This window comes from Rhinolophus sinicus, linkage group LG15 (genome assembly GCF_036562045.2).
Source record: "Rhinolophus sinicus isolate RSC01 linkage group LG15, ASM3656204v1, whole genome shotgun sequence".
Lineage (NCBI taxonomy): Eukaryota > Metazoa > Chordata > Mammalia > Chiroptera > Rhinolophidae > Rhinolophus > Rhinolophus sinicus.
In genome coordinates this window covers 36,233,009-36,258,115 of record NC_133764.1, presented here as the reverse complement: position 1 = coordinate 36,258,115, position 25,107 = coordinate 36,233,009, and the positions used below count along the sequence as shown (strand labels likewise).

The following is a 25,107-nucleotide window of genomic DNA, read 5'->3' as shown; positions in this document are numbered from 1 at the left end:
TTGTGACGTTTCTGTGGGATGAAAGTGCTGATTTTCCAGAGAACAGTGTGTAGGTAGGTGCTTGGAAAGATAAAACTAATAGGCGGAGCAAGGCTGGGCTTGTCTTCTTTTGATGGTACATGCGGAGAGCAGCAGGGTTGTTCTCTGCTGCTCCCGCCCCCAGCTCCTAGCGAACCTGCTCTCTCTGAGCTGTGCAGCTGCCTGAAGGGGCTCCGAAAGCTGGCTAATTGCTGGAGGCCTCCATTCCAGCAGTAAAAGGAGGGTAGTTAATTTAGCCTGTCTGTTAACAACAGCTATTTTTGTTTGCAATTCCATTAGAGAGTACTTAGAAAAAGTTGTCCTGTCCAAGTTGTCTTGAACGCTGATGTCCATTTTTCTTGAATGTGTCCGTATTTGGGGTCTTGTAAGACTCCTAATGTCACTTTTGAAAGTAAAGTGTAAGTAAAAAAGTAAGCATGTGTCAGGGTTTATTAAAATGGAATAGTTTCACAGATTTTCTGCACATTATATCTATTTGAATTGGTTGTATGAAAAAGTAATGTCAGTTTTATGTAGCTAATTTTAATTGTACAGCAATTAAAACATTTATATAGCAATATAAAACATGTATAGCAATTAAAATAGTCTCAAAGAATGGGATCATTCTTCATAACTGAGGGACTATCCCTTTTCTACATTTTCTTTCTCCCTTATTTATGGTGGAGAATACTTAAACTTTATCCAACTTTTTAATTGTCACCTTGAGACGTCTATGAGATGGCATGAAATTTCGTGGCTCACCCTGTCCTGTACTATATTCCCTATTCCTGCAAATGGGGGTGAGGGGAACGGGGGAAGGGTAAAATAATGTATATGGGTTTTTTAATGTTTGTTTTAGAGTATTTTCAAAACAGTCAAAATCCCCTTACCTTAGTAAGTTTCCTCTCTTCTTACCTGGTTTACTGCAGTAGCCCTGCTGCCTCTTTTGTCCCCCTCAGATACCCCTGCCACACAAAAGCCAGAATCTTAAAGAGCAAACTCAGTCCATAATTTCCCAGAATCCTTTTCTACCATTCAAAGCTCTGCACAGTCTGGCCCAGCTCTCTGTCTCTCTAGCCTCTAGTGGCTCCACTTTCCACAAAACTTCCTGGGATTCAGCATTTCAGTTCTAGACTGTGCTAAACCCCCTTCCCACCTAACGAGGCTCTACCCAAGTTCTCCCCTCTGCTTGGAATTTCTCCTCACTCGTTAGAGCCCTCCGTCCCCACCCCCAAGACTGGCTAAGACCTAGTCACACCGAGGGTTTCAGCTGACATGTTACTGCCCAGATGAGCTTTCCTTGACACCCATCTCTGTGCATGATTAGATTAGGTCTCCCCGGTGGGTGCTCTCGTACAAAGCACCCTGAACTTTTCCTCATAGAACTTACGCCTGAAGTTGTAATTACCTTGCCTCCCTTGCTGTCAGCTCCCTGCAAGTAGGATCATTCCTTTACTGTGTCCCCAGGGCCTAGCACAGTCCCTGATTCAAAATAGGCACTCGCTGTGTACTTGTCTGCTCCCTGAGTCTCAGTATCCATCCTCGATTATTGTATTGGGATAGAGTCCTAAGAACGTTATTACTGGGCCAAGAGGTATGAAGGCTCAGATCTTGAATACAGACGATCAAATTGTTTTTCGTAAAACTATATATCTTTCTATACTCCCACCAGTACCATCCCCCCACTATCGCTGAGTCTTTTTACTGGTTTTCATCTTCGCCAGTAGAATCATCCAAAAAGCAGAGAAAGGGAGAGATCTATCAAGTGTCTGAGTGACAGACACAAGACTGGAATGGGCCCCTTGATCTAGTTACTCCAGGCATGCCTACATGAAATCCTGTCCTTGAAGATTTCTAGGCTGTAACATCTTCAGCTTTCCTGGTGGCCCTGGAGCAGAGCAGAGGAGGCCACAGGGAAAGTAGCTGATTTCATCTGTTAGGCAGTTGTTTTCCTGGAGTGGAATAAAATTGCCAGAGTGGTTACCTACAGGAGGTGACTCTGTCCAGTGTCTGTAATTACCATTCGTCATTTAAACATAAGACAGCTCCATTACAGGGGAGCAATGTGTAGCCTGGCAGAGGATAGCACGCAAAGTTTGATTAAACAACAACGGTTCCCTCTTTTATTGAACCCGGATTAAAATATAAAAGGGAAAATCACTGTACTTACCTTGCCCTCAAACATACCCTGTCTGCCTTTAGGGTCTTGCTGTATTCCTGCACTGTTTGAAGTTGCCCTTTTTCTGGTTCCTCCACACATGATTCAAATTTTCTACATCACCATACAGCTAATTTGGATACACGTAGCTGTGAATTCTGTATTCAGCTCGCCATCAGCGGTTTCCCTTATCCCACTTTTTACATATTCTTTTACTATTTACGTACACAGCTCCTTTAGCTCATAAACACTTCTGAGGGCAGAGACCGTCTCCTTTTTTTTTTTTTAATTCCCATTGCAGCTCCCAAGCACAATACTTGCAGTGTAGTAAACACCTAAACATTAGCTAAAGTGTGCAATTCAAAAAGGAGCGCTCCAGTAAATCACTGACGGCCTACTAATGATTAGATTCCAGATCCCAGATTTTCATACCTACGCCGCCTTTTCTCAACTCCACATAACTACCTTAATAATAAACAGAATTATTTGGCTGCTTAAGCATGGCAGAGCGCATAAAGCAAGGCTCTTTTATAGTTTTCTTCTCCCAAGTAGTTGGTAGAATTTGGATACGCCTGCAGTGCCTTTGCCCTGTGACAAATGTCACTTTATGTAGTGAAATATCTCCTTAATGAGTTCTAAAAGATAGAACTGATTTGAGGGTAATTTCAGTCAGGGTCCTGGTAGGAAACACATGACACACTTAAATTGGCTAATTTGAGGAGACTTTAATAATGAGACTATTTACAAGGTGTGGGCAAGGTTTTTGTAGAAATCACAGGGGACGCTGCAGTGCCTGGAGCCAGTAACTGGGTTACCATCTTGAGACCTGAAGAAGACAGTGGGGCAGGAAGGGGGTGGAGCTACCAGAAGGTGGAAGAGGAGACGACTGGGTCAGGACTTCAGTTGAGGGTCCAAGACTAGCCACAGAAATCCCCAGAGAGGGAACCTTCTGCAGGCCTCCCCATTGGTGGGGACCACTGGGAGCAAGAGAGCCTGTCTTTGTGGTCCATACAGACCAGGGCAGAGAAAGATAGAGAAGGGTGTCAGCTGATCTAGAGAGGCAAATGGAACAGACCAGATGGTACCAGCGGTACCATCTACCTTTTAAAATTATGCTTTCTACTCATAGTGGCTTTAAGAGAGAGCAGCTCTATATAGCCATTTTTCTAAACTTTTCAGGAAAAAATGGTGGTCAAGAGAGGAGACCACTGAGCCACATCTGATCATCAATCCCTTTTGATTCCACCTCCCCGAAGCATCTTGACTCGATCTCCTTCTCTGGACCATAGTGCCCCGCCCCAGCCCAAGCACTGCCGTCTCTCACCTGGGCAGGCTGCAGTCGTCCCCACCTGGTCTTCCTGCACTTCTCACAGCACAGACAGTGGAATGTTTGAAACCTGCAGGCCACCCTTCAGTGACTTCTGATTGTCACCCTTAGCATACCAGCTTGAACTCAATAATTTGCCTTCTGCCTAGACCACCCACAGGAGATCCTTTGAGTCTCCCCTCAAATTCACTCTCTGACTGTATCCCCCTGCCTCCCAGCCCAGTTAGGGCTCTCTTTTCTGCTCCCTAACCCTGTACTTACCCTAACACTAATCCATATTTTGACTTTAGTGTTGTAATTACCTGTTTAATTGCCTGCATTCACCCCCACCCTTGTAATAGGGTGGGGACTTACCATTCTATCCCTAGTTCCTCTTCGTCTATCACGTGATTACAAAACGGTCTGATTTGAAGCTAGACTGAGTACTTCAGAAGTGGAAAGTGCTCTGGAACTAGCTTTTTTAGTTCGAAGTGGTGGCGTCCTAGGTGTAAGGCTCCCTGGCCTGGAGTCTTTCAGGCATCGATCCTTACGGAGCTGCCAGTGGTTAGCTCAGGGGCTGGTGTTGCTTTATTTTTTCTTCAGTTACTTGTCTGAGATAGCTCTTGGGTCATAGAATGACTGTAAATCAATAGACCCTTTAGTTTACATCTTGAATCAATGAAACCTTAAGTGAAATTTAATAAACTCTGTTGTCATTAATCCGGGGGGCGGTATTTATTGGGAACTCTTGGGTTTGTTGTTTTCTTTTTGTTTTTTTATTATGCTTAACCAACCGGAAGTGAGTAGATCCTAAAGGGTGGAACTGATGAATGTGGGCAGGTTTACCCATTGTCAGAAAACAGGTAACTGTGGCTCTCCCGGCCCGGGAGGCTTTGGTTTTTTATTTTGTTTGGTTTTTTGAGGAGAGGGTTGTAGAATTTGACCTAAGATTGAAAGCCTTCCGTTAATAAACAAGATAACAAGGTCAGTAGCTAAATATATATTATTAAAGAATTAGCTAAGTTTGAGATTATTTTGGTTATTTCCAGTTAGGAAGTTATACTATTAGTAAAGGTTTTACTTTTCAACTTAAGGAAGCTTAACCAGTTTTTCAGTTAGTGGCCACCAGTGTGGCCAAGAGAACAACCCATCCCTCCATTTGCTTGATAGCAAGTTGGAAAGTCTGCCACTCAACAGTCCTACACAGGCCAAGCAGAACTAAAGATGCAAATAGAGAATATAACCTAGTTCACACTTCATCCAGGAAGTTTTCCTAACCCCCAAAATGGGAGTTAGGTCTTTCTCTTCGGTGTTTGGAACTCCTCAGGTATTTTCTGTTCAGTAGGTGCTTGCCATAGTACCCATAATTCCCCCTCCTGGCATTCATCACACTGTCGCAACTAGCACTTGACTAGATCCTGAGCTCCTTGGGAGATGCATCCATTGTATCTGTCCTCAGCTCACCGTGCTCAGGGCTTGGCACTGCCCTCTGGTTGCATAGTACTTGCCTAGTACCGGCTATCATAGGATTGCAGAATTTTTCAAATGTATAGAATTTTCTCTCTTGAAACTCCCTGATGTCTATCTCTCTGTCCCTCCCTCTTCCCCTCCCTTAAACCCCTGCCGTTGAAATCCTGGTATTCTGAAAGCATTTCACTCTTCTGTTGAGCAATCAACTACACCAAAACATCAGGTCTTCCACTAGTCACAGAACACAAAGGACAGTTATTTTGAATGGAAACTCTTGGTAGCCTTTGGTAGAAAGAGTTTATTTTGGGGTATTGCCTGTGCATTTAGGTTTCACTGCCTCCAGGTTTTATCTGGGTGGAGTAACAGCACATAAGTGTGAACTACCTTCCTGTTTTGTTAAAACGGCTTGAGCAGCTTTCTTAATGACAGCTGAACCAGGAGAGGTTGCTAAGAGTATCCAGTTTTGGTTTTTGAGAACTAAAATAGTTATCAGAAAAGAGAAATATCTTGTAATTTGGTTAGTTTTTTTAATTGTTCATCTTTCTACATTAATGAACATTATAAAGGAAGTCTACCATTTTAAGAAAATGCATGAGTGGTCCTGAACTCTTAATATAGTCTTTTTTGCACGTCTGTGTAGGTGGGTGTAACTGTGTCTCTGTCTAGTCAATGGAAGCTGCTAGTCAATGGAAGAATTAAAACATTGAAGGTCTTCCATACTATCTTTTGTAAAAATTTTGATGGAGGAGTTGTAGCTATAAAATCAACACCCTGCAAAAATCCGTCACAAGTCAAACAAACAGACTGAACCAGGCATCTGAGCATTCCGGGAAGTGCCCCCATGCTGAGAGGTATTAGTATGGACACGTGTATAGAAACAGCTACACCTCCTCTCCCTAATCCATTTCATACTGAAATTTTCCTTCCCTATCCACCCACCCCATGTCCTCACTCTAATACCTTTTTTTTTCTTAGAGAAAGTAGAAGCAGATAGTTTTGTGGAAAAGATTTGGTGTACCCCCTTTTGAAAGGGAGATACACCCTCACATGGAAGTCTGGCACTGGTGCTTGTTAGAGAAAGACTGACTGCCTAATTCTGTTACCTCATTTATTTTGCCTTCTTCTTTGGGGGGAACAAACTCATGGTAATCAGTCTTCTTTCTAGGGTCTATTTAGAAGGTTATTGTTTTTCACCAAGGAATTTGATGGTGATGCATAATGTGTGGTGCTCATTCCGTTGTCTCTCTGCCCAACTAGCTCTGTGATACTGCGCACGGTACTTAGACCAAAGCCCTCGCTCGTATACAAGTCAGTTCCTCAAAATATGCTAGTCACCATTCTGAGAGCTATGGAGAGTACACACGGGAATTGGGCATGGAGCCAGCTGTAGGGTGCTTGCCCTTTAGGTTAGGAGGGGACCAGTACACAGTGCAAGGTGGTGGTAGACGAGATGGCATGTCTTTATTAACCATGATCCCCGTCAAACTATAGAAGTGAAACAGAAAAATGACCATACTGGTTGTAAGCTGTGAACTGAATCTTGAAACATCCGAATAGATAAGGAAGAGGACAGTGCAAACAGAAGGAAAACCTGAGGGAAGCCCAGTGTGCCGAGAGGCTGGTGGTTGACTGGCTTGACCGGACTGAAGGGTTCATCTGGAGAAGGAGTGGGTGAGAAAGGCACATAAGCAGGTGATGGGCAAATTATGAAACGAGAATGTCAGACTGAGGCTAATTTGATCTATAATTTGATGTTTACACACAATTTTATAAATCTGCCAAAATTAGAAAACTTAACACTTCATAAATGCATTTCATTTCTTCTCAACTTTCTGGTCTTTAAGGGCCAGCTACCTGTCAAGTGTCTTGACTGAGCCAAACAGTGCTTGGTGTGTCTGTCCTTGGATTGTATTCATTCAGCGTGGAGACTGGCCTGGCAACGGGAACTTGAGAACTATTGGTCTCTGTGCTTGGGTAAACAATTCAAGGTTTCTGGTAGGACCAGGAGCCTTAATTATTAAACGACCTCTAAGTTGGTCATCTCATCATTAAAATTCAGAATAACTTATCGACAGTGTGGGTGTTTTTCATGATTTGGCACACAGTAGAGCAGGCAGCGTAACCAAGATGTTTTTCACGTTGAGCAAAAACTGTAACAGATGGAGGTGGTGATTATAAAGCACTTATTTAAAGTGTTAATAATGAATCAGTGTAGTTTGAGGCCAAGTCAGTAATCCATGCTAACAGAGTCTAAGAAATTGAAGAGCATTCTAGCAGTTTCTAGTAAAATATATAACGGGCAACTGAAGAGAAGTGATTTTAAAAGACCCAGTACTATTATTCTAGCCAGGGCCCTGTAGAATTTCTGCTAGGGGTTAAAGTCTTTAAAAAGCGTGTGCATGTATATTTTCTCCTTTTTCTAAGAACTTGAAATTATGTGGTAGGGTCACCAGAATTCTTGAAATTTATCTTTAAGTCATGGCAGTATTTCAGTATTGCTGCTATAGGATTGATTGATCTTTGAAGAGCTGGGGAAAACTCATGGGCTTATGTTGAATTTCTATAGTGCCGGGACCAGCTGTAAGTGGTATTTTGGTTTTTTTGTGTGTGTAAGAACTTAAAGATGCATTTGTTCCTATTTTTCGTGCACAAATGCTTTTATACAAATTACTTCACAAATTGATAAAACTCTGAATTATTTTTCCATGAAGAAATGTTGAGGCCCCTCCCCTGCAAGCTGTTAGAATTAGAGTGCATATTGAAAGTTTTGCTGGACGTACCGTTCCATAATTGTATAGCATATTTCTTTTTTAAAAAAATCATGATTCTTTTTCTTATTTGTTTATTTACAGATGACTGAATATGTCCAAGCCAGCAAATGTCCTAATATTTCAAAATATAGCAATCTACAAATAAAATACTTGCCACTTTCCTAAAAGACACCTTTTTCTAAAATACGTGTAGAAAATTAAGTGCAGTTCTTGCCCCCCAGTGTTGGTATAGGAAGGACAAAGGGAGTTACCCATTGTAATCCTTGAACTCTGCATTGGAAATCTTTTTTGAAGTCAGCACAGAAGTCTGGTACTCGTGTGTTTTCAGAATAAAACGGAGGCCTAGTCCTGGGTCACTGTGCACTCTGGGTGCTTCTGGACAGACAGCATTACATCAAAGATATTTACTCAAGGTAAAACTCAGACCCCAGGATTACCAGGTTTGTTACCTCTAATAGTGCTAGTGTGTATGGCTGAGTAAGTGGGGAAGTCAGGGTGTCCACTGCGGCAGCTGCAATGCGGCTCTCTACTGATTTCTCTGCTGCTTATGACATCTTCTCATGTAATGCCCACGGTGACCCTGGGAGGCACATTTTATCACTGCTCTAGGGGGAAACCAAAATTTAGAGAAAGGTCGTTTGCCCCAAGGTCACATAGTTCATTGTTGGTAAAAATGGAGTTTGAACCATGTGTTCAGCCTCTTGCCACCAGATCAAGTGCATGCTAAGGGGTCTGAGACCTAAAGCTTTGACCTCTGGCTTCCTTCCTTCCTCCCTCTTCCTTTCCTTCCTTCTATTTGGAAAGCTTCAAATTGGTATTGATATAAATGGGAATATACACTGCCTTTAGACCCGTCTCAGATTGAGGGTGAGGGATGGGGCAGCAGTGAATAATGTTATCGAAATCACACAATGTAGACCAGTAGAACACGTGGAATGCTCAGAGTTGTTCACCGGAAAGGCAGTTGTTTCTGGGAATGTCGTTTTTTCTCATGGAGTAGTGATGGTAAGCTGTCATCGAGGGGGTTTCTGAAATCTCCCTGTTATTTTCCGCTTTCCTATGTATTTTTGGGGCTGTGAAAAGTTTGTATGGTGTATGAGGCCCTGGTGTATTTTTCTTATCTGTGTTCTCTTGATTGAAATATTTCTAACTTTTAGTTGACGTATGATATACATATAGAAAAGTTCATATATCATAAGTACACAGTTTGGTGAATTTTCACAGACTGAACACGACCAGGTAACCAGCACGCAGGTCAAGAAATATAACAGCGGCACCTCAAAAACCCCCATCGTGTCCCCTTCCATTGACTGAAATAGTTTTAATTCTCTTGTATAACCTTCACATCATTCCTCATCTTTTAGGTTTCTTCCTGATTTGGGCTCTTAACATTATTTTCAGTCTTTTTTTGCACACATACAAAAAAAAAAAAAACTTCACCGAAACTTGTCTCTTCCTCCTTTCATAATCTCATCTCTTGATCAATCTGCTTCCGTTAAACCAAAGTGTGTTGTGTTGCTACCAAGTCATAACTTGAAGGAATATGGGGGTTGGAAGAGAACATATAGCTGTGGGGTGATAGCTCAGAACATTCCTTGGAATTTTCAAAACTGAGAAAGTTTGGTTGTGGAACTCAAGCACCTATTAAGAGGTAATGAACGAGGGAGTGATAAGCTGCTTTCTGCTGTGGGGAGATGGTGATGGGGACAGCTTCCTCATTCTCAGAACTCTGACGGGGCTTTTAAAAATTACTGTGAAGAATGTGATCTTTCATCTAAAACCATAGCAAATTAAATACAGTCTTCGTAGGTGCAAACTCATCCACATATGGTTCTGGTCCCTTTCTCTGCTCCACATTTGACTCATTTATGTTAATTTGTGTCCTTTGCTGTTTTAAACATTTCAACATTTGAATAAAGCTTAATTTTAAAACATGTTTCCTATTATGCCAGCCTAGTTCCAAGGCTTGCATGGGAACACCGATAACCCAGTGGAGAGGTGGGTGGTAAGACCTGGTCTCCGATCCCAGGGTAGCCTGGGGTTAGCAGGGGCTTTGGCTCCAGCAGAACCAGTCTTAAGTTCCACAGTAAAGAGGTTTAGAGGCAAGCATAGCAACACTTTGACTTTCTGGTAAAGTGACATTCTGGATGCTAGAATGTTCCAGAGAACCAAAATTTTCACCATTCACCTACACATTAAAAATAAACTAAGTATGTTAATTCGATAGTTCCCTGCCTTCTTGGGGGGGAATGCATGCTAAACACCAAGTAATAATTTTGTTCTCCAGAAAACCATAGTTCTAAATTGGTGTCAGATCTGGAAGTTGCCCTGGAGTTTCTTTTTATTGGAGGCGCATGTTTTAAGGGAAGGTTTGTCTTTATCTTAGTAAAAGTGACAAGAAGAATGTGTTAGTTATGAACTCATTCATATGTCTCCTGGCAGGAAACAGTTATCCTTTTCTGCAAGGTTACTGATCACAAATTAAAAATGGCCTTTTTCAAGTGATTACTTTATTGTTTTGATGCCCAAATGGGCCATAATCACCTGACTCTCCTCTGTCTTCCAAAAAATCACTTATTTTTCTCCCCGTCTTCCACCTCCCCCAAACACTCCAGTTCAAGCCGTTGTTTCTCAGTGTAGTTGTGCAGGACACAGCTCCCTGGCCCATGCTGGTGTTATGAGCCTTGCGCTCCCCCCAGCTGTCAGTCGCTGGTTGTCGTCGGTCGGCCGCGCACAGCAGCTCTTGGCAGCTCTCACCGTCTGCCGGCCACTCACAATGGCTTCCGGCCACTCACGCAGGCCACCGGCCACTCATGGCAGCACACAACAGCTCACACTGACCTCCGGCTGCTCATGGTCTCTCAGCTCCAGGGAGAGCCATGGTTCACAGTCTTAGCTGTAGAGGGTGCAGCTCACTGGCCCATGTGGGAGTCGAACTCGTGACCTTGGCGTTAGGAGCACAGTGCTCCAACCACCTGAACCACCGGGCCGGCCCCCCAAAAATCTTTAGAGTGGGTATACAACTCACCATTTCAGGAATTTTAAAGAGATTTTGAAAAACTCGTCCATAAGTCTAAAATGTTGATTATTTTAAGATAATGTTTTATAAAATAATTACTAGGCCACATTTTTCTTAAAGCCCTTCTTTTTGGTAAATAACAGAATCCTGGCCTTAAGCATCTTTTAAAATAGCTCCTTTGCTCCCATGCTGTTGAAATAGCTCCTTTGCTCCCATGCAGGGTGCCAGGCTTCCTCCTGAGGTCACATCTTCGGTGATGCTCCGGGATGCCAGGGTGGTCATGGCAGGGAAGCCTGTCCCCAACCTTTGTCCTGTGTGTACTTTATACTTGTCTGGCAACGGAACTGTGCGGGCTGCGGCACTGTTTACTGTTTTTGAAATGAAGATTTTAAAAGGATGAATGTATTTTACGTACATTAGTTTGTATCATTGCAGTATTTGATAAAATATAATGATGTTTTAGAGGGAAAAACAATGATGGAAAGAAAAATTTTTATCACTGAAGCTGATGGGATTTACCAGTAGCTGATGTTTTCGGAGCTCTCTGTTCACATTTATTAGCTCTTGCAGGATTTGACACTGTGCCTTGCACACTTAACCTCAGTGACCTTTGGGTAGGGTGAGAGGTTGGCCAGTGTCACACACAGGCAGCAGCACTGTAAAAGCCCTCAGGGCACCGCCTCTGTGCAGAAGTGAGAGGCGTCATTTAATGCAGTTAATGCAGCTTGTCGGTTTGTCAGTTAGCTGTCAGTCTCATCTACCCTTGCTGAAATCCTCTCACTTTGAAATGTCAGTACATATGCATCATGCACTCTGAGGCAGTCTAGATTCTAATTTGGCAGTGCGCATTATTCAGCATCTTGAATAAACCGTTGTGTAAAGAATTTTACCAACTTACTTTTAACTTCGTTGTGTCGTGTGGACTGACTACCGTAGTCCCCTCGCATTTTCTTGTGTGCACCATTTTGGAGTGGGGCTCACATTGCTATTTTCTCTTTTCAGTTACCGCCTTTTTTAAAATGCCGTCTGCCCTTTGCCTTTCATTAGAAATCTAGACTCACAGGGTGACTTCTGTACTATACCCAGTCTGTTCTGCAGCTTATAATACTCTGCAGGTTACAGAGTCATGTCCTGGCCTATGCGGGTAACTCTCAGGGAGCAGCGTTGGAGCGAACACTCATTTGGGATCTGAAAACCCCCGTGTGCTTCACTAGCTCGTAACCTTGGGTAGTTAGGTCACATTTCCAGGGCTGTTTTCACGTGTTTGCCGTTTTCCAAAATGTCCTCTCCCAAACTAATGTTCAGTAACTGTCATTGTCCCTTCTGCTTTCCTACCAAGGGTTAATGCTAGATGTTTGGGAGCCCGAACTCTCATTTCCAAAGACAATTGCTTTTTCTTTTTAATTGTAACTCTCAAGGTTGACATAACACTGGTTGTTTGAAGTTTAAAGAAGTCTTGCTTCCATGTACCTGATAATACTTAAAATAACACCTTTTACAAATAAACCTACACAGCAACATAATTGTCTTAGTAGCTACCCTTTTAAGAGTGAAAAGGAAATGATTGATTTTTTTTTTCTTATTTCTTTCCAGGTTTTGAATGAAGAATGTGATCAGAACTGGTACAAGGCAGAACTCAATGGGAAAGACGGCTTCATTCCCAAGAATTACATAGAAATGAAACCACATCCGTAAGTTGCGCTCTCTTGGTCTCCCAAGGGTCAGACCCGCCTGTTTCAAATAATGTTTTAAAAATTGAGATCACTGGGGTGGATGCCATACTTTTTATTCTGTCTTTTCAGGGAATTAACAAAGCACGTTGATTTTGCATGTTAATAATAGCATATAATGACTAGTATTATAGTCAGTAATGGTGTATGTTTTAGATTGATAGCAGTTGCTAGTGATCTTTGAATAATGAAACAATTGTTTCATTGAAAACAGTAGTTTATATAGTATTACATAATAATAGTTTTAGATTAATAATAACTGTCAGTGATCTTCAAATAATAAAACAAGAGTTTTGCAGGTCCATAATTCTTTTTCTATGCAACCCTTGGGGTCAGATGTTTCGGAGTTCTGCATTTTTTGAGTTTTAGAAAGGGTACTTACCACCTGGTTTTATATTGGTATGTTTGATTGTCCTGTGGGACCACATCTTAATCTTGTATTCCTAGAGCACAATGCTTGGCATGTGATAAGGTTTCAGTAAATGTTTATTGTAATCATTGCCCATGCTCTCCACTTCGTATCCCACTTCAGAGAAGACAAAATGCTCTTCTACTCCAAGCTGCTGAGAGCAGTGAACTTCTTTCTTTTTTCTTCTAGAACCCCTTCTATTTATATTGATACATGACATGGTGAGACCCTGGGAGCCCTTACAGACCACTGTCCCCTCACCGTCACCCACCACCTCTTTCATTGGCCCTGCTCCTACCTCTAAAGCAGTTTATTTTCATATCTTGTGTGTCGGGGTAACGGAGAGGCTTACAGCGCTCAGCCTAGAATGCCATTGAGACACGAAGAAATGGTAGATTCTATCTACTATTGACACAATGTGGTATCTACAACTTTCAGATGACTTGACCCACCTTGAGTACCAGCCCATTTGTCCCTCTCCCCCGCAGTCACTGCTGTAAAGTGTACCTGTCATTTCTCTTCCCCCAAGTACTAGACCAAAGATCTTAACCACACCTTATCTTACATAGAGCTTGCGTCATTTTACACAGAGCTTAACGTCATGTAGCTTGAAGGGGCCTTCAAGATCGTCTAGTTTATTCCTCTTCATTCTACAAGTTTGGAACACTTCTACTATCTTTATTTCAATGCCAGGAGTTTATTAATATAGTTCTCATTATAAAAGACTCACAGTGTAGAAGACTATAGACCAATATGTGAGTTTCTCTCCACACACATACCCTTTCAGAGGTGACCACCACTAGCAATTAAACGTGGGTTAAATGTTACCTTATTAACTGAATGTTCTAAAAAGATTTGCTTTCTATAAAATGGAACAGATGATTCAGGAGCTTCACCATAAAACTATCTGTTGGTTCATGCCTTGGTCAGTAAACTCTTACACAGTTATTATGTGGCAGAGACTGCTAGGTACTGGGAAGTTAAGTTCTCTAGTTAAATTATGGTATAATAAAACTTTCGTGTAGTTAACATGAAGTTCTTTCAGAGATCGCATCCAGGAAGCTTTAGCCTGGAGAGAAAAGGTTGGTTTACCCTGCAGTTTGGTTGGTAATGGAAAGATATCTATACTGACATTTCTATAATGAAGAAACTGCGAGGGCCTCAAATAAACTTTTTACTTCAGGAAGAACCAGGCACCTTATAATGGCTCAATAAAAGTTTCATTGAATGATTTGCAAGGTGAAAACCAGTCTAATTTCTAAAGTATTTTTTTCTAGTTTTTGTTTGGAACTTGTACTATCTTGCATCTTTGTAACTATGAGTTTGGTCCCCCACCCCTCCCAATTTTCTTTTTTTAGATTCCTTGGAGAATTTATATCTTCTGCTTTTATAGTCCACTATAATTGTGCCTTGCTTGTGCACATATTTCAATAAATATTTTTGAATTGATAGGCCCAAATTCTTATATAAAGGCCTGGATTAAGTTGTTCATGATGATAAAAGCCAAAAGCATTACATCTTCAAAGATGTGGAAGAGATCCCTGGACCCCGTCAATGGATTGATAATACCTCTCCTTTGAGGTTCCTGTAACATTAAATTGGGGGTTCCCACACAGCCGTGCCCCGGTTACTAACATGTAGGCATAGTGGTGATAACCAAGAACCTCCAAAAGGTGCACAGGAGATGATTGCAGATTTCCCAGGGTGTGTAATAAGCATAGCACTGCACTATGCTTAACTAGCGTCAGTGTTGGCTTTGGGGGCTGTGTGGGCTTTCCTGGACAGCATCACGGGGTGCAGATGGGCTCCACGGGGAGAAGCAGTGGGGCAGTGGTTACTGGGAGTGGGAGGGGCACGCTGGACCACAGTGCCTCTTCCCTCGGTCTGTGTAAGCCAGATAATGTGTGCACATTTATTCCTTCAATCCAGCCTCAAAAAAGATCAAGAGTTGGCTGAATGTTTTCTGCAAAGGGCCAGATAATAAATATTTTAGGCATTGTGGGCCATGTGCAATCTCTGTCGTGACACATACTCTTCTTCTTTTGAATTTTTTAAAACAACCCTTTCAGTTTTAAAACAAACAAACAACAAAAAAAACAGCCTTAGATTGTGGACCGTACAAAAACTGGGCAGATTGAAACCGAGAGCCATGCGTAGTTTGCTGACTCCAGCACTAGGTCCAATGATAGCACAATCAACTTAAGTTCCTATTCATTTTCATATTTCTAGGCTGAAAGGGAAGTCAGCAGAACATCATACTATAATTTTTATATTAAATAAAATGCCTGTGGCTCCACATACTTGCTTTCCATCGGATTGTTTCAGGTGACATAGCATTTCAAATCCAACTGTTACGAAGTACCGGAAAGGCCACTTTCCTTGGAAAGTTGTAGTTACTGACCTGACTGACTGCTTAGCCTTTTAGGAAGAATCACACTCATGCCTGGTTCTCTTTCCTCACTATGAAGAACTTGGAATAATTGATTGGGAAGCATCCAGTACAGGCTTTGTGGTGGTGTCTTCGCAGACTAGCTGAAAGGCAGGCGGTGCTCATCTACTCCAAGCTCTGAACAGCGGAACTATATTGCGAAAAACGACCATGACCATGTACTTGTGGGATGGTTGGTCTTACAGGCATGTCTCATGTAATGGGACTGCTCTGTGGCTAGATGTCCACAGGCATAGAATCAGTGTCATTTCGTGGCTGTGGGAGAGAGAGCACAGAGCACCAGGCTTCTCCTCCACTCGCCCCTCCTTCCCCCCAAACCTTTAGCTTTTGTTAGGAAGAAGGAAGTTTAAAATGGAGTATGACCTAATGTAGCATTTGAGTTAACAAATTAAACACAGACTACGAAATTGTTGGCATTAGTGTTGCAAGATGAGTTGTAGATATTGGAGGTGGATCCAAATACGTGCTTTCACATTAAGTGCATATGGGTGGGAGCCTATGGGATGTGGTAAAGAATTAAACTGCAAAATAAGCCGCTCCCTCCCATTAGCTTTCTCCCTTGCTATTTGTATTGTAGTATAAACCATCTTTTTAAAGATTTAAAAATTTTTGACCATAACCATGTAGTTACACAAATATCGCCATTAAAAGAAGCTAATCAAATGTGTAAACAGTATTAAATGCTGTGGAAATGTAGGATGATGGTATTTAAATGTTATAACTGAGAGTGATTACTATTCCTCCTATAGTGTGATAGCCCTTATGTTGTAGGTCATCCTGAGAGAGAGTGTTTAGTAAAAATGTCAGCAGACACAGAAGAAATCTTTACTTAATAAAGTGGTATCCAATTAATTTTCTATTTTTCAACCTGGGTGCTTGTAACAGGGATGTTTACTTTGTAAAAATTCCAGTTAGCGTGCTTTACTTTACTAGTTTTTGTTTTTTAGTTGAAAACAAAATTGAGTTAATTTTAATTAAGCTGGGGGCAAGAAAACCCTGCAGCCATAGCTGTCTCTTTGTGCACTGTATGGGAAGGTCTAAAACACATGCATGTAACTGCCAGCAGTGGCTGCCTCTGGGGAGTTGGAGGGAAGAGTCTTGATTTTTATTTTTACTTCATGCACATCTATGGTATTTTAATTTACATTCATTACTTATAAGGGAGGGAAGGAACGGAAAATGCCTGCCTGCTGGGAAGATCTTGGGGGTTTAGGAGGAAAGAGTGTGGCTGTTGAGTAACTTCACCCCACCCCAGCTAAATGCCTGTGTGTGAGGGTGCATTATAAACCCGAAAGCACCAGGGATTAAAATAGCAAGTAGTTAAAGGGTCTCAATACTGTTAGCTGTCCTGTCATAACTGGAGATCGTTGTATTGTATTAAGATGTGATTTTTCTTTTCTTTTTTCCCTTGTGTGGCCTGGCTTCCAGGCATGGGAGGCCTTATCCTTGAGTCATTTGTAGAAGCAGGAAGGCAGATTGTACCAGCTACTTGGTAGCTTGGCATCATAGAAGCAAAATGAGAAAGACACAAGTGGTAGATTTAAGAGTGTTGAAAGGTTGCCGATGGCGGCTTCTGAATGTCTCCTTCCCAGCAGCTCACATCTCTGTTTGAAGTTTAGTGTTGTGTCTTCTTTTAGAGGCCTCTTGCCAGTGAAGTTGCTGATCAATAAGATAGATCGATACGTAAGTTGATAATGGGCTATTTGGTACCTTTGTTTTTATAGTTTGCATATTTAATGAATGTCAGTTACCATGTCAGTTGTCTAATGAAGCAGATAGGTCTTTATTATTAGGTCTATGTAACGTCATTGCTTTAAAAAAAAAATAATAACACACGAAAGACAACTTCGAAAAGAGAACATTGTTTTCACCATTCGTCCATCCTAATTAGTAATGGTTTTCATGTGACATCATTAGGCAGCTGTGACTTTAAGCTTTTTTAGAGTGTTCTCCTCTTCCTCCTAGTAAGCCACAGACCATAGTTTTCTATGAATTCACCCTCTTTTTCTTGGGCCCAAGGTGAATTAGCATTGGGAATAGACGAATCTGTAACTTGCTCCAAATGAAAAATCGAATTTTGCGACTCGCTGCCTATGTCCAGGGTAAAGGATGATGTTCCTGATGGTTCCTGAAAGCTCTCCTCTGAGCGGTGATGGGAGAGACTGTTCTAGAGGGGGATGCCAACCTTATTTACTGGCGGAGGCTGCCCCCTCGCAGCCTGAACCTTTTCCCTTTGGGCTGTTACAAGAAGTAGGCCTGACTCAAGCTTCTGGGCCTTCCAGCATTCCTGCCCCATTCCCTAATCCCACTGTAGCAAAGCTGTGACCTTATCAGATGCCTGCAAGAAGGAGCCTGCCTCCTCTTCTGTGCTTCACATCAACAGGCCTGGACTTTTCCTGGTACCGTGCTGCGTGTCCGTAGGGAGCCCAGTGGGCTTTGGCCCAGGAGGCCCCTTTTCAAGTGTCTTCCTCTGTAGCAAACGCGGCTACGGTGGTGCCTCCTATATGTGTCACTTTCTGGAGAATGGGGGTGGGGTGAAGGGGTTGGAAGGGACATGGTCCATCTCTCAAGGGAGGACCTGACTGAACGGTGCGATTGGGCATGTTGGGACTGGAGGGTAAAGAGGGGGGCCCTAACCCTGGCAAGGAGTGTTCTGTTACTCACATTTCGGAGGCTGCATATCCCGTTTCTTTGTGGGGAAGCAGATGTTGACTGGCTTGCCTTCCTTCCTTAGGTGGTTTTTTGGCAAAATCCCCAGAGCCAAGGCAGAAGAAATGCTTAGCAAACAGCGGCATGATGGGGCTTTTCTTATCCGAGAGAGTGAGAGTGCTCCTGGGGATTTCTCCCTCTCTGTCAAGTAAGTATTTCCTGCTCTGGTTGCCTGGAATCCTGTCTCCAGCTGATCTGAATGGTGAAGCCATAGGCCAGGTATCTGGCCACACACACCAAAGGTTGCAAGCTGGTGGAGGTTTAGCCTAAACGGCATTTTACAGATCAGTTAAGTTTACATTGGAATCCTCGTTTCTGGCTGCTCTTAAAGGTCTTAAAGCACAGGGTTTAGATTCCCACGGGGAGGCAGGCCCTCTGGTTGCTGAGCCCGTTTCCCGAATCCCCACCACTCCACAGTGTGCCCCAGGGCGCATGCCCTCTGCGGGATTCCTCCAGCTCTCTGACCGCTGACTGGTGGCGGCCTTTGTGTGTCTTCACCACATAGGCAGCTCAAATCTGCCAACACCCTCCTGGGCCTCTCTAATTAACTTGAAAAGGTTACCACAGGGGTTTGGGGGTTTTTGCTCCCCACCCTCTTTACCCCCCTCCCCCGCAGTAAGTTTAAATGTAGAGGGGAGCCCTTGAGCAGAAACTGGGGGTAGGGGGGCGGGGAGTTTTACCACCCGGAGAGTCACAGAGAATATAAACTGGAACTTGGAGGATTCTAAGCAAATCTCTCCCCATCTGTGACATAAGGATGTTGAATCAAATTGTCATATGTGTTTTGACTCAATCCTTTTCTAGTTAATACTTTATCACAGAAACCCCTCCCCTAGGAATCTTACAACTCAGTTCATCATTTCTATGACAAAGAAGTGATTAGGTTAAAATTACTTTTTAAATGAAGGCTATAGTGTGGTCAGTTAGCTCAGTTGGTTATCTCGTGGTGCTGACACCACCAAGGTTTCCGGTTCGATCCCGCATGGGCCACTGTGCCCTCCTTAAAAAAAATGGGGAGGGGGAGATAAATAAACAAAGGCTATAAGACAGTTTATTTGCCATTTACAAGTGATGTAAAGATTTTTTTAGTTTCAAAAATCAACTGAATATCTTGTTTAATTTTAGGATCAAATTTGTAGTTAAAATGTAGGTTTTTGAAATGTAGATTTCAATTTAGAATTTTTGTGTGTTTTTTTCTCAGCAAAGACATGGGAGGTGGTTTCAGCTATTTGCAATACCTTACAGATACGTTTCCAGCATAGTTAGTTTTTAGTCCCAACATGAAAAAGTCAAACTGGATCTAAATATTAGTTTTTCTCTTCTAACAGTGGCTTCTTTTGACTGGACTGTAATTTTGAGAGCAATTTTAGTTTCACAGTAAAATCAAGTGGAAGGTACAGAGATTCCCCGTACACCCCCATACTCCCACATTGAAAGAGATAGATGGTGGCTTCTTGACGCGCTTGATTAAACACATGCAAATGAGGAACTAGTGGAGAGCCCCGAGGTGTGGAAGTAGCAGTGTGCTTCTTACTAACTTGTAGTTCGTCATCCGTTTTCCTTATGTTTTATACTGACCCCAGTGGAAGTCAGACTGTACAGGACGAGAAATGCAAGCAGTGAGTCATTGGGTGACGGCCTCTGAGAGTTCACCTTGGCCACTTAGCGTTCTGTTGGGGACCTTGTCTGAGCACCACTGGTCATGGCACATGCTCACGTGGTGGCTGCTGGGATGCTCCCACACCACTCCCTTTTATCCGGTAAAAAGTGTAGAGTTCTTGTATTTATTGTTCTAGAAATAAAATTCCAAAGAGATGTCATTAACTATATCAACACAGACACCTTCACCAAGGAGGTTCAAGAATCCAGTCTGTAAGATGTGTCTCTAGTTTCAAGATGTTGTGAGTCTGTGATGGAAAACACTACGGTCCTTTCAGAAACCCTCTCACTGCGCTGGGAGTGGACTTCTGTGGGGCCAGTGTCATTTCAATATGTCCTCTTTCCTCATAAAGCTTTCTCCCCATCCACCTTTTTTTCTGTAATGAAATAACAGTACAGCAGGTTCTGGAATGACATCTTCTCATTATATAACATTGATGAGATGCCAGAGGAGTTTAACTCTTGCTTGTATCAGTTAGCCTATAGGAAACTGGTTCCTTTGTTAAGCCCTGTCACTTTGATTCGCAGAACCTATGGGCGACTTACCGGCTTCCTAGAAGCTGAGTGCTGCCACCTGCTGGGTTGTTTTTCAAGCAGTGTTTTCGTTTCTTTAGTTTTAAGACTGACTGGAGGAGAGACGTTCTTTCATTTAACAAATCCTAGTGTCTGCAGCGGCTGGGCACTGAGGACGCAGCACTGAGCAGGACAGGCAGAGCCTTCCCTGAGAGGAGGTCCTGGCCAGACAGCGCTGTGAGCGTGGGCTGCCCCACCAGTCTGGCTTGTGCTGTTTGTGAGGGCCAATGTCACCTGGAGCATGTACCTTTGACCAGGTGATGAGAAGCTTTTTCTGTGGGGGTGGGTGCCTGGGCCTCTTTTATTTATTATCTCAGCATGTTCTTTTGTTCTGAGACCTTTTCCCACGAGTAGAACTAAAATCCCTGAATGGAAAACATGATTTTAAACTGTTCCCAGGTACAGGAGAATTTTGAAAGTATGTCCAATCCCTCCCCTCATCACCTTATTTCTTATCCCACTTTTTGCAGTCTAAATGTCACATAAGATTTTAATTCTCTTTTTTTTCTTTTGCTTGAAAAGTTAATTCAGGCCCTGTTTCATTGGTACCATGTGGGGCACGCCATGGGTTTGGACTTTTCTCTTTTTATTTTACAAATGTCTTCAGAATTCGACTGATGGACAGGGTTTTCTGTCTGGCGAGGATTCCTCCGTTGTCACTGGTGGTCAGCAGTGCTAGTGGAGGGGCGTCGGGTGCTCGGTGACCGTCCTCCGTCTGCAGCCAGGGGCTTGTGCTGTGCTGGTCCCGGGCCCCTCTGGCTGGGAGACATGTTGCCAGAACACACGTTCTCTCCAGACGCCTCCTCGATGGGCAGGTGGCCCGGCCGCCAGGATGGCACCCTCTGACCTATGCACGCCTTCTGTGCCCCCCACCGCACCCCAGGTTTGGAAACGATGTGCAGCACTTCAAGGTGCTCCGAGACGGCGCCGGGAAGTACTTCCTGTGGGTGGTGAAGTTCAATTCCCTGAATGAGCTCGTGGATTATCACAGGTCTACGTCCGTCTCCAGAAACCAGCAGATCTTCCTCCGGGACATAGAGCAGGTGCCACAGGTAAGCCTCCTACGAGAGACGGGCCGTTCTTCGCAATAAACAATAGCTCCTCGGGCAAGCAGGTGCCTCGTCAAAGGGCTTCTCCTGGGGCTTGTACGCTCATGATTCAGTGTCACCCTTCATTCATGGTGCAGATTTGAAGTCTGAAATGGAATAGTTTTGCCTTTTCCACAGGCTGCTTCTCCAAGGAGGTTGTTTACCACCTGTATCTCTACGAAGGAAGGTCTCTAACACTCAAATATTCTTTCCCGGGAAGCAAATTGTGAGGAAAATCGTACTTGTGAGGGAGTGAGGTCTCCACTCGCTCCTGTATTCCTGCCCCTGAAATCCTGAGCCGCTCCTGGTGAGCACCCGCTTATGTTGTCCATGCTCTTAGCCTTTGACTCTAGAAAACCTTAAGGATTTTTGAAGTGATAAAGTGGTAGGAACAGAAGCATTGTCAAGTCCTGGGAGTCTAAACAAAACCTGGTGTCTGTTTCCAAAGTCCTTTCTCCTTAAAGCAGCATTTGCTGCTCTCTGCATAATAACCCGGCCCAGCGGGCCCCCTCCGTGAGATCCACCCTGATAACTTTTGCGCACTGTGAAAGATTGCACCACCCCCACGTAGAGTAAGCCTAGAACGTGTAAGAATATAGGGGTGGGGAGAACTGGCGGGGATTACTTCTGGAAGTGTGGCAAAGTTGGCACACATCTGTTACCCGCTGTGACCGGTCGCACTCCCAAGCGCCGGCCACAGTCAGAATGCAATGTGTGTTTTTCCTGCCCCTTCTCTGCAGCAACCGACGTACGTCCAAGCCCTCTTTGACTTTGATCCCCAGGAAGACGGAGAGCTGGGGTTCCGTCGGGGAGACTTTATCCACGTCATGGATAACTCAGACCCCAACTGGTGGAAAGGGGCTTGCCACGGGCAGACTGGCATGTTCCCCCGCAATTACGTCACCCCCGTGAACCGGAACGTCTAGGAACCAAGAGGAGATTATTTAAAGAAAATGAAAATTTTAAAACACGTACAAAAGAATTCAACCCACGAGCTACGTCTCACAGCAGCCTGTGAGGGAGCTCAGAACACCTGGCTGGGTCACCTCGTGATCCTTTCACTTTGGAACTTCGGGGGGTGGGAAGGGGAGTTGGATATAACAATGCCAAAACACCTATAAATTAAGAAAAAGAGTTTTTATTACAAATTTTCACCACTGCTCCTATTTCTCTTCCTTTGTCCTTTTTTTCCATCTCTCTCCTGTCCATCAGTGCATGACGTTTAATGCCAGATATAGTCCTAGCTGATGCCAATAATAAAAGAAAAGAAACCAAGTGGGCTGGTATTTTCTCTATGCAAAACGTCTGTTTTAGTCAGAATGACTGAACAGCTATTGCTGGGTTCTTCATATACACACACAACCCGGGGACAGGAAGCCCTTGTCTAGCTTCTGCCAGAGGAGGGGCGGGCGAGTCAGAATATGCCTTCCAGCCCCCAAGCCCCGGGATACTTGGTCAAAGTTGGAAACAGAGTGGGGGTGAAAGGATGGAGCGTTGCCCCTCATGACTTCCTGAGAAAGACTGAAAACCTGTGTCTCTCTTTTCCACATTGTTTTCCCTCCCGAATGGTATTACTGAGCATGTTGTTTTTTCATAGTGCCTTTTTCCTTATTTCAAGGGTTGCTTATGAGTGGTGTTTTCTATTTGTTTTGTTTTAAAATAAGTTAAAGACAGTCCAGAGCTTTTCAGCCGGTTTGTCTCCTACTCTGTGTAAATATTTTCCTTCGGGGGGAGGGGAGAACAGGGTAGAGAAGAGGAGACAAGTAGAAGTAGGGGGGTGTGGGGATTCTGCCTGTTCTAAGCCAGAAGTTGTTAAGGTTCAGCTTTAATATTCGTGAGCCCTCAGAATTTAAGAGCAGAAGCTGCGGTATCTGGAGTCGTGGCCTCGGATACAGTATGGCCAGCTGCCGGGGAAGGAGAGGTGACAGCTCTTCCCACCTCGCACTGGATCTGAACAGGGGGGTCAGCAGCCTTGACTTTGTCGTCTCAAGTGTTGTCTGCCCCCCTCCTTAACTCTAGAGACTGCCCCAGATGCAAACCCCTGGGACCAGCAAATTTCAAACACAGGAAAGGAATTTAAACTGTCACTCTCTTAACTGTATCAGGATATACTGTATTCCTGCACTGGGGTAGAAAGTGAGTCTTCATTTTTCTTGCTCTGAAAACCAGGGGTATCTGTTCATGCCTTTCACCTTTTGTGTTCCCACCTGACCTGCCCAGGTGAGCCTTGGGGCAGCATTCAAGAAGCAGCTGGGTGGTTTTCTTGTCTCCATTCACAGCAGGCTGTGTTTATAGTTGCTCCACTCCACCCCCAAAAAGGAAATGTCTCTGTGAAGCAGGGCAAGCTGGGAAGGAAGATTGGAATTATAGGAAGGCCAAGTCCACTGAGAGCTCTCTGTCCGTCTGCTGTCAGCTTCTTGTCCCTCGGAATGATGTGCCTGTGAACTCGCCACAACACACACGGGGCCGCAGAATGGGTGACGGCCTTGGGCTCTGGAGTGGTCGTCGGAGTCGGCCCTGGACACTGGTTCTGGAGCCGGGCTTGGCCCGGAGCACGCGGAGGCCCAGGAGTGGCTGCTCTTCTGGGTGGAGCATCAGCCTCTCCTGCTCCCTCTCTGGTAGCTTCTCCTTTTCTTGCTGATACAAGGAACCTGGCATCCTACACCCGGACCCTCTGGTTGTTTTATTTTGGAATTGGTGTATATCATGAAGCCTTGCTGAACTAAGTTTTGTGTGTATATATTTAAAAAAAAAAATCAGTGTTTAAAAAGACCTATGTACTTAATCCTTTAACTGCGAATAGCATTTGGTAGGTAGTGATTAACTGTGAATAATAAACATACAGTGACTTCTTCACTCTGTATCTTTTCTCTTTTTCCCCACCCTCGTCTTACTTAAAAACCTAGGGCAGCCAGTTAGCTCAGTTGGTTAGAGCACAATGCTTGTAACACCAGGGTTGCCAGATCGATCCCCCGCATGGGCCACTGTGAGCTGCGCCCTCCACAAGTAGATTGAAATAACTGCTTGACTTGGAGCTAATTGGTCCTGGAAAAACACAAATAAATAAAAAGTTAAAACAACTAAAAACTAGGTCAGGTGTTAGGTCAGGGAGTCAGGACGCTTGTCTCCTTATTTCCGACTCACCCAGCTGCTTGGGGGGTACATGGGTCTCACTGGGCCCTTGGAGAAGTGATGCCCTCACTTGGTTGTTAATCTGAATCCAGGGGGCCTGTCCACAGTGCAGATTCCCAGGCCCCACCCTCCAAGATTGTGGTTGGGGGTGCAACAGGCGTGCTTGGTATTTCCAGTGGAAACCATAGACCACACTTTGGAAACTCGGGTCTAGACCCAGAGCTCTGAGGACAACGCATGGCTGGCTGGCTTGGTTCTTGTCCCCTCATCCCCTTTCTCTGACGTGCCAAGTAGCTAAAACATACTTGTCTGCTCAGGAGGCTGCTTTCAGCGTGAGACTAAGCCTGTTTAACCACACACAGCACCAGCTACACAAAACCAAATAAGATTAGACAGTGAACAGAAAAGAAACGGAACCCAAGGAATTTCCACTTGATCTAATTCCTAAATAGAGCCCAGCATATGACCTCAGTTGTGGCTACTTAGCTTGGGCAGAGGAGTTTTCAGTTCTCCTTTGTCTGACCATGTATGAGAAGGAACTCCCAGCACTGTCCTGCGTGGGGGTGGGTTGCTGGTCGCACAGTCCATCTTGGCTAGCTACTCTAAAGATGAGCAG

The 25,107-nt window shown here is 43.8% G+C and overlaps 1 protein-coding gene across 4 annotated transcripts in view; it reads left to right on the top strand.

Annotated features, from left to right (window-relative positions):
* Window positions 1-24,215, top strand: part of GRB2 (growth factor receptor bound protein 2) — a 90,680-nt gene extending 66,465 nt beyond the window's left edge. For all 4 annotated transcript variants that reach the window (XM_074319840.1, XM_019745571.2, XM_074319841.1 and 1 more), the window contains 4 exons: window positions 12,336-12,433; window positions 18,065-18,187; window positions 21,155-21,323; window positions 22,100-24,215. In XM_074319840.1, the coding sequence (XP_074175941.1) occupies window positions 12,336-12,433; window positions 18,065-18,187; window positions 21,155-21,323; window positions 22,100-22,285 (576 nt within the window). In that variant the 3' untranslated portion in view covers window positions 22,286-24,215. The remainder of the gene's footprint in view (window positions 1-12,335; window positions 12,434-18,064; window positions 18,188-21,154; window positions 21,324-22,099) is intronic.
* The last annotated feature ends 892 nt before the right edge of the window (window positions 24,216-25,107 follow it).